Source organism: Haliaeetus leucocephalus, unplaced genomic scaffold, assembly GCF_000737465.1.
Source record: "Haliaeetus leucocephalus isolate CR32 unplaced genomic scaffold, Haliaeetus_leucocephalus-4.0 Scaffold217, whole genome shotgun sequence".
Taxonomy (NCBI): Eukaryota; Metazoa; Chordata; class Aves; order Accipitriformes; family Accipitridae; genus Haliaeetus; species Haliaeetus leucocephalus.
The window spans coordinates 11,955,409-11,967,468 of record NW_010972653.1 but is presented as its reverse complement, the minus strand read 5'-3'; the positions used below and the strand labels follow the sequence as shown (position 1 = coordinate 11,967,468).

The following is a 12,060-nucleotide window of genomic DNA, read 5'->3' as shown; positions in this document are numbered from 1 at the left end:
ACTCTGATAGTAACTTTTTTTTTTTTTTTTTTTTTTTAAAAAACTTACATTTTTTTTCCGAGTCTGACAAGAAATTTTAGTTCATACCGCAGGATAGAGTTGTTTTTCTATTTTGACACAAAATCTCACACACACGTCCAGGCTGAATGCTACACAAGCATTTACAAAACAGCACAGCTACCTGAAATTAAACAAGGATTCCCCTTCAAATAAAGTAAGGTGCGTAAATACAGTACCTTCTTCATCTACAGAAACACTGCGTATTATGACAGGACTGGAGTATGCTGGCAGTATCAAAGGTAAATTAGATGGCACAGCATAGCCACAGGGCACAGGAACAGAATATCCACCGGACAAGTTTGGACTTGGACATTCGTCTTGAGGACTTGGTTCTGGTGACGGGGATGGATCTTTGTCTTGGATTGGTGAAATATTTATGACCGAGTAGGGATTTACTTTGGCTGGAGTGCCTTCCGCAGCAGGTTCTGATGTTCGTAGCTTCTCACTGTTTTCTAAATTATCAGCCTCTTTAGTCAGAAAATTAAACAACAACAAAAAGTTTTATTTTTCATACTTCTTCAAGCTGCTTAATACTGCTTTTTGCTTGTATGCAAAACACTGATGTGATCCTTACTATACAAGTTGCTTACAATCTATGACTCATAAAATTCCCACACAGTAGTGCTATCCTCCCTGTTTCACAGATGAGGAATGCAACAGCAGCAAAACAAGCTTGGTTACAAGGATGCCTATGGAAAAAACAATAACTGGATTCTAAATCCTGAATATGAGGATTTCTGACAAGTAGCCAGGGTCCTCTTTTGCTTATCATAAGCACATGGCTCAAACCAGCCTTAAACCTTGAAGGTTAAAATCTGGATTCTAGATTAATTTGGATCTTAAAAACACAAATACAAGAAACATTTTAGGAATAGCCATGAGGAGAGAAAAAGTTCACTGGAGGGACACTCCTCAAAGAACAGTCCTGAAAATGCTCTGTTAAGAAAAGGGGAAAGAAAACTTTCCAAGTTTTCCTCTTTGAAAAGAAATTATTCTCTGTTACACAAAGCTTGTAGTATCTCTTGAGACACGCTGATGAATAGCAGAACCAAAGGCCCCTCCAAAGCGAGCTGCAGAAATGCATCCCAAACAATCAAGTTTTTGAGCTCCAAGTACAACTTCAGAAAAGGGTAAGCAAGGAACAAACTTTCACAGAAAGATGGTGTTTAAGTTCCAGGCTGTCAAACTGCATTATCACTTGAAGAGTTATCTATCTTTAATTGCCATGAGCACAATGACTCCGCTTACAAAAGGAAACTGGTTCAAAGTCAGCAAAATCAGCTGTTGTCGATTTGAGCAGAATACAGCTATTTCCAGACTACACCTCAGCACTGGGAACATCTGCATGTGTTGTAACAAATGTTTTAATGTTTAATAAAATAAGACTTCTATTTATGAACAAAATGCATACATTCAGATGCCATTTATTTTTATGCACATCATCTTGAGATCAACAACCAGCAAGCTTAGCTGTGAAAGCAGCTTATCTCAAGCCATCCACTTGCCATTAGAGCTGCAAGGGCATAAAATTTTCCTGTAGCATGGCACTGTAACTGAAACCAATCCATTGGTTTGGATGTCACACTTGGATGGGAAACCTCACAGGAATTACACGGGATGGTCATTTGCCTTGTCAAATCTACCATGAGTGTAACTAGCAGGAATATTCAAAACACTTGTATGGTATTTCCATGGAAACCTCTTTTTACAAGTATTTTTACTGCATTGTCAAGAAAAGGGATCCTATAATCAGTCTTGACTATTTAGCCTAGTGGAGGCACAGCCCGACAGGCTGACTTACCTGTGACATTAGCCTCTTGGTGCTCTATGTTATTTCCAGGACCAGGAGGAGGTGGGAGAAGGGCTTGCCTGTCTGCTTCTGGTATCTCATCTCCACTGTCAAAGTCAAACTGTTCTCCCTCATCCTCCTCTTCATTGTTCATACCTGTGGCTTTTGGTTCATGCTCTAGAACTGTGCAGAAAGACACGCTTTTGGTTGTTTGCTCTTAATAATAATTTCACAGGACCAGCAAGTGTTCCACATTACAAATGAAGCTTACACAATGAATCCTTAGATTTTTAGGTTACTGGAATAGAACAAAAGCTCCTTGACACATTGATGACCTCGTGCAGTTTTCAATAAATCCTTTAGTGCAAACAATGAAATTACTTGGAAAGCAATTAAGAAGTGATAATGCAAACACCCTCACTTTTGTCATAATGAACCAAAACCAAAATATTTTTAGGAAAACACTTAAGTAGCCGATTCTTTAAACAAGATAAATTCACAGATTTATTTGTACAGGGACTTTGGGATTTTACAACTCCACGTAATTTTTCCTAACTCAAACTTCTAAGTCTATTCCTTCTTAACAGTGTCAAAATGCCAGTGACAGTAACTGTCTTCACACGCACTGTGAGAGACCAGCAGATTGGTCTTCCTACTCCAATCTGAGATGGCTTTAAACCAGTGACCTTATGCAACACGCTGTTAGCCCTAGTACCGCACACAAGGTGCGCTCTGGTGGAGGTGGGGGGGCTGACTTTTCAGTTCTTACCTTTGAAGAAGTAACGGCTGAAATAATTACACCCCAATACGGACAGGAAGTAGGAGCGTGAGGTTTTTTTCTGTCTTTGCTCGTGAAGACCCCGCAGCACAGATTTGGCACTGTACGCGGGGCTGGGGAGGGGGAGCAGGAAGAAGTGCCAGGCAGTTTCCCTCCGTGCTACTGATCTTACCCACAGGAGCCTGGAGAACCCACGAAGGTTTAAACCCCCTCACTGCCTTACCGACCGCTGTTTTTGCCATGCATTCACATGACAAGAAGCTGCCTACAGCATCCAAAGCTTCTGTCAGACGCTGCACAGAGGAACCATAGCCAGAGCAGCTGCAAGGGGGGATGCCCAAACCCGCCAGCCTCCTCCCTCCTTCCAGAAGCCATCACTGCAGCTCCCCCAAAGAAAAGGGCTTCGTCCCTCCCTCCCTAGACCTGCCTTAGCTGCTCTCCCACCTTCTGGAGGAGAAACTCTTACCAGAGGTCCCCTTGAGGCAGAAATGTCATCTGTAGAAATTTTTTTGGTCCAGCTGACCTTCCTCCCAAGCTCTTCCTCAAACCCATGACCGATACCTAACTTTTACACAGGTGTTCAGCAACGTATTTTAAATGTTACAAAAAACCTCGTAACTATAGCATAAAAATATATACTAAAATAGATAAATATGTAAATACACCAATATGTTATGAAACAATACGTGAAGTTGATAGGGTTCCCCTGTCCCCTCTTCAGGTAACAGTATGAGAAAGTCTTGCAAGGACAATTGGATCTCCTGAGTCATGATGATATTATCAGCTTTTCTACCATCCAGGATGCATTTTGTATGTTTATGATAAAACCCACACAAACCACAGCTCCAGACCGCTTTGATTGTCATAGTAATCAGCATTCCTGCCAAGGCTTCTGTTTCTTCAGGCAGGCTGAGCCAGCATATTTTATCACAGCCACAAATAACAAGATCTTTCATGCAGCCTCTCTGCAGGAGAAAAAAAGTGAACTAATTGCAAAAATAGTAAGGAACAAAAAAGGGGTTATCCTGCATTTATTGTCATGGCTTATGGCTGAGGCAGCAGGACATTTAATTTTGATGCTTTTTAAAAAGCCTTCTGTATGAAGTCAGCCTTTGGACTAAGGCTTTTAATTTTTGCTTTTGTCCATTAGCAATATTAATTTTTTTTTCCCTGAAAGATACAAAAAATCCTGTAGAGCTCTTCCAAGTGATTCAAGACAATCACAGCATTCTTCCCGATTCAGCATCCATCTGACTAGGCTGTACTACTTGCTGCTTAGCAGTAATGGGGAAAAGAAGAAGAAGGGGGTGGTGGTGGTGTTTTATTTCTAGTTTTTTTGGTTTCTTTATGGTTTCAGTATGACTGCGTACTTCAAATTTGGAAAACACAAACCTGTGAAATACTACACAGAGTGGTTTTTGTGATTACCAGTGTGTGAAACGTTGGTTAGTCACGCAGGCTAGGCTGATAAGGAGACGGCAGTCACAAGCAGGGTGACAGCCACATACCCACAACTTCTCCCGTACACGCACTGCTACCTGCCACTCCTCTCGCTGTACTATATAAGCGAACCACAGCAGCAACCACTTCAAATACATAAAGTAGCTCTGTCTGCACTTGGTATGGTGGGAGGAGGGGGAAGATGAGGTTACTGGAATGAGTTGATCCTTTCTGCAGGATTAGGCCACTCGGGCAACTGGGGCGTTGCTGGAGCAAGGCTCAGCTGAGAGCCGTGAACCCTCACTGGAAGTGAATTCTAGACATTGGCAAAAGAAAAAGCATGTATGCTTATGAAACGCCTGAGCCACGCAGGGAAACGAGCCTGCTGCTCCCGCGACCTCTGAGTTTTTGTGGCTGCTAAATTAGGGAGCTTCTGGATCCAAATACTTCCTTGGGGCACATAAAGGTAAGTTAGGTATCAGATGCCTGATAACTCCCTACTCTAGTACTTTTGCGCTGATGCAATTCCCCACGCACTCAGGTCCGGCGCAGTGCCATTTGTCAGAGGCAGACAAGACCTGCCACTGGCAAAAAAAGGTAATTTGAGACACTAAAAGCAAAAGGAATGACTCAGGACCCAGGAGCAAAACCTGGTCAACCGATGCACTCTTCCCCTTCGACAGGCCTCCCCATTCCCCCTGAAAAAGCAACCAACTCATATTTTATGATTGTGGGAAGAAATCTTAACATAGGAATTGATTTTCTCAACTTCGGTAAAAAAAAAAAAAAAAAATTGAAGGTGCCACCTAATTTTTTTCTGTAATGGCTGTTAATGGTTGCCCTGTTTCGTTTATTCAGAAACATTTACTTTGCATCATAAACAAAGAAGGCACAGAACCCTGTAATTGGGCACTACAGCCTGGAAAGATCCCCTAAATCACATCACTGATGGGACAGTGGGTTACGATTACAAAACAGACAAAAAAAAGAGAGAAATTCCTTTCTCAGATTACACGTCCTTTAGAAAGGGCAGACTGGAGACAAATATCCTCGCTTCAGAAAGCAAGTCTTAAAACTGTATTTCAGCTTTGCATCACTTCTGCATTTCCTTAATTCTGCAGGTATAAACTTTAACCCTTTAAATGTACTGATCCCTTCAGCCTCATACTTAATAAAAATATTCTCCTTTAAGCTTTTAATCTCAAGGGCATACTATTTCATTTGACAGAAAAAGTATTTTAATAACAAAAATAAGGGGGGGTGCTTTTTGCTTCAACTGAAGAGCTGCTCAGCACTGCAGATAAATACAGATTATGTCATACAATAAAAGACATCTTGAATAACTACAGTTTTGAAAATATGTTCTTTTTCTACAGCTGTGTTATGTCAAAACAACACACACACACGCACACAAAAGCACTTGTGAAGTGCTACAATAAATTAGGAAGACACACAGCATAGTTCCACTTCGGCTGAATTTGGCTACAAAAACCCACCCCAGACCTTGCAAAATTTCATGCTTATGAAGAAAGCCCCAGTTCCTCCAACCCTTTAACTGTAAATCAAAAGGATCAAACCAAAAAATGCATTTCCAGGCAACTGTGCTTGCAGAAAAAAACCTGTGGGGCTGAGGAGGGGATTTCCAAAGGCAACCCCCCCCACCTCCAACAATCACATAGAGGACAACTACCTTTTTTTTTTTTTTTTAAACATAATTTTAAAATGCTTTTTTTTTTTTGCCAAAGTAATAATCACAGACTGCTTAGGATTACAGAGTCTGCCTGGAATTACGTCGAATAATTAAATTAGTTACTGAAAAACCAATTTGCCCTTTCACCACTACTCACATCCTTAACTTTACGCATGCCAACCAGAACAATGAGAATACAATAATTGATTAAACTTTCTCATCTTATGCCAATACTGTTCTGCAGCGTTTGCTTTGTAAATGCTTCAGGGAAATTCTTGCATTTCTAAAAATTTCTATTTGGAGTTTTAAAGCATGGAAAAAAAATAATCTGATATAACGGAAAAATTGCCTTCAAGTTAAATTAAGCGTGAAAGTGCAAATTTAGGATTAGAAAAATGAATATATACTCTCATAACTGTTAGCACAACACATGGATTTATGACTTTTTTCTGTGGTATGTTGTTCAGTGAAATGACTTTTTCTTAAGCTCACTTCAAAAACAAGCTAACTTAGGCTGTGTTTACAGAGACCTGCTGGGGCATAAGCAAATTTAAACAATTTTTGGTTGCACTGCCAGTTGCAAAGCATTCTTGGCACTATCTGCTGCTTTCCCATTCATTTTCCTTAATTTATTTGTAGTTCACTGTAATAGAGCTAAAGAGTTAAAAGAGTGACATTAATTTTAAAGCTGAGATTAAGCTTGTGAAGCTTCATTAAAAGTCTTCTTCAACAGTTTATTTTAGAGATACAGAAGTAAGACAAAATAGCTCTGTAGTTACTATCAAGTGCACTTTGAACGCAGTGCAAACACACAGGGGAAAAAAAGGCACCCCAAAACTCTGTCCTCCCTTGCAATCGTGTAAATCAGAGATGATGCTGAAGAAGTCAACTGAGTTTTATCATGGTTTTCCATGGAATAAGGAAGAAAGAAACAGAATCCCAAGCAGGAACAGTTCAGCAGTCTGGAGCATGGTAACAACAAACCTGGAAGCCCTGGACATAAATAGGCATGCTGCCATCAAGAAATATGAATATTTTATGTTATGTTTTAAGGTTTTAAAAATATCTTTAGAAATCAAAGTAAGTCTTCTGTATAATTAGGAATGTCACCCTTGCAATCAGTTGTAGTCTTAATTTTTTTTTTTTTTAATTAAAGTTAGCAGGGAACTATGGAACAAAAAGAAGAAATGCATCTATTATATTTGAAAGAATCCATGACAAAGAATTTTCTAGAGACTGAAGGAAACTATAAATGTGCATGTTCTTAGAAGGGAAAACCAATTTTTTTTCTCCCTCTAACAGTCACCTTTCTTCCAATGCTTTTTTTTTTTGGGGGGGGACGGGGGACGATCTACAGTGTAATCTCTCTTGTATATTCACTGAATGCCAAATTTTCTTTTTTTTCTAAATGATAAACATTTTTAGTCACTTTTACCATATCACCACCTTACACTGACCAATGAAGAAAATAAGTGTATAAGGCTTCAGATGGAAAATATCTAATTACTGTCTAGTGAAAAAAATATTAATATAAATGAACCTAAAGCAGATTGTCAGGAGCTGCTTGTTCTTATTCTAACATGCAGTTTTAAAACATCTACCTTTTTTACTCATGTATTTTGGATTGCAACAAGACACTTGGGACTGCATAGACCCACCTTCCTTCAAACTGAATTCCCCAGGTTTCAACTTCCTACAAAGTCTTGAGTATCTTGACATAAGCAAAACTTTTCAGTAAAAAATACTAAAAAAAGTTTCCTATCTTAGAGTATTTTTAGGTATTATAAAATTTGGTAACTTACAAAGGTTACAAATCAAAGCAAAAGGCCAGGCATAGCAATCTGAGTGCTTATTACTTAACTGTGATACATTCCAGAGATTTCTCAGATGAGATACACTTGCCTTTTCAAACCCTTATTTCTAAAGGGTTAAAATCTGCCCAGCTCCTTATGTAAGTGCACAAGGCACTAGATAGAAATAAGAAATGGAAGTGTGCACATACCAGGAAATAACTGAATTTTTAAAGGTATCATTACTTTTGTAAAACTAACCATTTGTGCCCAAACATACCATGCTGACTGTGCTCCATGATGAACGAGCTCTCGAGCTGTTCACTTTTTATTTCAGGTGAAATTTCGTAGCAGAGGCTTGGTGTTTGTCAGGAAAGTGAACCTTGTGCTAGGAAACACTCGTGCCTGCAAAAATTCCCCGATTTGGCCAACTTGTAAACCTCTGGAAAATAACAGTTGGTTCATACTCAGCAGGAACTTGCCAAAAGGTTTTAAGAGACTCAGTCACCACTGGACAGCCTCTAGCTTCTCCCAGCTTTTTAGCACTCGGACTGCATTCCTACAGCTAGAAAGCAACACGGTATTTTCTACCCGCTCACGTCTCCCACTCGTGACCACTACTTCTTCGGTATCAGGAGAGAAAAATCAAAGTTAAACCTTCTTTCGCGGTGGTACCCAGCTCACGCGTCTCTCTGCTGCCCCTCCCCAAATGACACCTCTCCCGGCACGTGTGCGGGGAGAGGGGCGAGGTGTGCAGAGTGGCTCTCCAGGGCAGGAGGGACCCCCAAGAGGAAGGCTGGCTTTCAGGGGCAAGTGCTCCTGCAAACGCTGCCCTTCACTGACACTTCCAAGTCACAGCGTGACATGTGCCTGCACACCGCCGGCATCCATAAATCAGCTGCTCCTACGGTCACGCAGGTGGAAAGCGTCTATTCTGCTGGGGGAAAGAAAAGTCTAAAGCAAACCTGTGTATGCAAAAAACACAGGGGTGAGCACTCCTTCCCATGGGAAGCGGATCAGAGCCAAGGACTTTCATGCCCCTTCCACTTGCAGTTGTGCTAAGCTGGCGCTGCAGGAAACCCAGGTCCCTGCGGTACAGGCACGCTGCTAATTATACACAGCTCGTGCACACATCCAAAGCATGACCACAACATCTGCATTACAAGTCTCTGCGGAAAACAGTTACAAAAAAAACCCCAACAAAATTAAACAGTACACATTCATGCAAAAAGTGTTTCCAGTGATGGAAACAAAAGAAAAACCACATGAATTAACAGGCTCTCCCTGCAAATAAACAACAAAGAAATAAGTAAAACTGCTTCTTTAGTATTTCATAAATACACACATTACATACTAATTATGTTGTCAAGCATGCACTACAGATATTATTACTCTGAATAAAAAACAAACTCAAAATTGAAGTCAAAAGAATGATGAATCTGGCTGCTCAAGTTTTGGAGAGAGACTGCTAACAGCAGCATGCCTAATACTAAAGAATTTCATTTCTTGAAATAAAGCCCAGATCTGTGGACATTAGGAAACATTTACAAATACCAAAAACGCTGAACATTACAAACTACTCACAATGCTAAAAATTAGGCTTCAAGTTAGCTTGTTACAAAAAAATCAAAAAGTCTAAAATAAAAACATTAGACATTAACTAGGCTGTAGTAGCAGCAACACCAGCAGATCTGGACTCCTTTGTAACTCCACAAGATGCTTTTCAGCGCTGGCTATGCTATAATCAGAAAAGCTGCTACGTAAAATCAGCATTTTGTGACCATTTACTTCAACTCCCTTTACGCTCGGCACACTGGTGACACTGGTATTGCCTGCCACAGCCAGAAACGTAGACCAAGCCTGGTCCCAAGCAGGTCTTTTCCACCTCAGCACCATATTAGTAGATTCTGCCATTAAAATCTCACCAAGAAATGTTGCTGATGTGCAGCAAGTGAAGTCCTTAAAAGAAGATGCTGTATGGCAAGTATGTACAGCCATTATAGATCTATATATGATAGATCAGTATCTACGCTAAAAAACACCTATCCATATTAAAGGCTATTAGCTTTCCATCAGTGCTAGAGGAATACTAATACACTTAATAGTACCAAGGTTACTAGTCTGAATTAGTATAAATGCCACCAGGCACCTAACATGGGGTATAGCAGTCAAAACACAAAAGCTACCTTGCTGTCTGACCTGTCTGTTGGCAGAGATCGGTGCTGATGATGGCTGCGTAGCCGAGCTGAGCATCCACTATCGCGCATACAAACTGCTGAACTCGCCTATAACGTGCTGCCAAATGGACAATCCACGCAGGGAACGGGAAATCCAGAGAGCTTTAATAAAACAGAAATCAAACAGCAGAAGGACTACAAAGTCATTGGGAAAACGAAGTATCCAGCTCTGGCAGTGTAGGGATTGAGCATGTTGGCTAATCATAGGATACAAAGGGAAACTTTCTAGGAAATGTAGCTTTCACCACATAGTTGATATATTTGTGAGAAAATAACCATTTTTAAGGAAATTTCCACCAGTGAGAGCAGTCTGGCTTGTTCTTTATTTCTTCACATTTTTTTCCTAGCAGGTATCTTCTATTAACATCTAGTTTTCCAAATAATTACTTTTTACATTGAAGCAATTACTGTTTAATGGTTTGAGGAATATGCATTTCTCTAATATAGTCTATTTCATTCTAATTAGCAATCAGCTGATAATACCTTGGACTGAAAGGACTTTAAGAGTAATTGGGAGTCCCACGAAGCAGAGAGTGGCAAAAAGAGACCCTGGAGGCCTAAAACAGGGAGCATGAGATACCACTTCTACAGAAGGAGAACATACAGTTTGGGTGCATAAACTGTGTATCATACTAAAAAGAGCTGAAGCCCACCCAGAGCAAAAGCTTAAGTATCCTAGGCCTTGGATCACGTCTAGCAGTGTCCTTCTACCAGGCTTATCTTAAAAATAATTTAGATTTAACTGTTTGTGTTTTCTCCTCAATGTATTCTGAACAAGGAAACAATCTAGAAATCAACCTTTACAGCAATTTACAGCATCTTTTACTACAGAAAAATTTATAGACTAGAACAGAAGTAGCAAGGGATTTGACTTCATTTTTGGATCATGTTTCTTCCTCTATCTTGCCAGCAACCGTACATACTTCCTAGACCAAACCTTCAGATGGCGTAGGCAAAGGGATGCCTAAAATCTGGGTCGTTGGCCCAGGCTGAAAACCCTTTATCTAGCAACGTGAAAACTGAAGGACTTGGTGGCACTCCCCAAAAGCAACACTTTGAACACCGAAAAGCACCCAACTTCCTTATCAGCATCGGAGGCGTTCATACACTCAGCCTCCTTCCGCAGCAACGGCCCAGGCCGGGCTCAGAAGATGCACGTGGCTTTGGGGATTGATTTGCCTTTTTGGACACGCTGCCACAGGTTCCTTTTTCCCAACAATAACTCCATCTAACACTCCCAGAGCACTGTGCACAACCTGTTCACACGCTTAAAAATAATTTAGATTTAACTATTTGTGTTTTCTCCTCAATGTATTCTGAACAAGGAAACAATCTAGAAATCAACCTTTACAGCGATTTACAGCATCTTTTACTACAGAAAAATTTATAGACTAGAACAGAACAGTTATGTGCTGTAAATCCAGGACAATACTGGAAATATTTTGGATTTCAGCTGGCTTCTCACCTACTCATTTCTGTTGTTACCCCTTCGCCCAGCCTAAAGAGCACTATACAGATAGATTGATTTGTAAACACAGTTTAATATATGCAAAGTTTGACAAATCCATTATCACAGCAACTAATGGGGAGGGAGTTTTATAGCATCGCCTTTCTTAGCATTTCTTTTAATTATTGTTTTAATGCATCTTGCTCTTCTTTGTCCTAACATACTAAGGTCCTGTTACAGCTCAAAAAAAGTATACCTGGGGAATTCAAGCAAACTCACGAAAACAGTAATTCTTACATCAAGACTCACTAACTGAACTCTCCGAAATCCTGTTTTACAATACCCTTTTAACACAGGTTCTACCAGAAATTGTATCGCCTTGGTGGACACTGGCTTGGGCAGGGCAACAATAGCGTTTCCTTGGGACCTTTCAGTCCATCAGCCTCAGAGTCCTTCTCATTGCCTCCTTTCATTAGCCACGGAAGGGAAAGGAAGCCCTGCCTTGGCCCCAACATTGGCCGAAGATGACTGCCATAACCAAACTTCATGATTCAGAGCTTCAGCCAGTCCACACAGAAGTCAGGAAGGAATTTCTTCCAACACGAAGAGTCGTCTTAAGAATCTGGCTGGCAAGCGTTCTTCACGTGCAAACATGAGTGGGTCACCAACAGATACGCAAGTAGGAAAGAGCAATCCCAGCCAAAGTTAATTTTACTTCCACCTTCCTTTGCAACACAGAGCACTGCTAAGATCCTCTGGACACGTTACACTGAACCATTTCACTGCTCCCAGGGCAGCACCTGGATTTCCCTTTGTCTCTCCCAGCAAC

General features: G+C 40.6%; 1 protein-coding gene across 1 annotated transcript in view; it reads right to left on the bottom strand.

Annotated features, from left to right (window-relative positions):
* Window positions 1-12,060, bottom strand: part of ARHGEF10 (Rho guanine nucleotide exchange factor (GEF) 10) — a 109,755-nt gene that overhangs the window by 83,836 nt on the left and 13,859 nt on the right. Inside the window, exons 3-5 of the mRNA XM_010566761.1 lie at window positions 2,579-2,618; window positions 1,862-2,032; window positions 237-527 (exon numbers count right to left, since the gene is read on the bottom strand). Coding sequence (XP_010565063.1) covers window positions 237-527; window positions 1,862-2,032; window positions 2,579-2,618 — 502 coding nt within the window. The remainder of the gene's footprint in view (window positions 1-236; window positions 528-1,861; window positions 2,033-2,578; window positions 2,619-12,060) is intronic.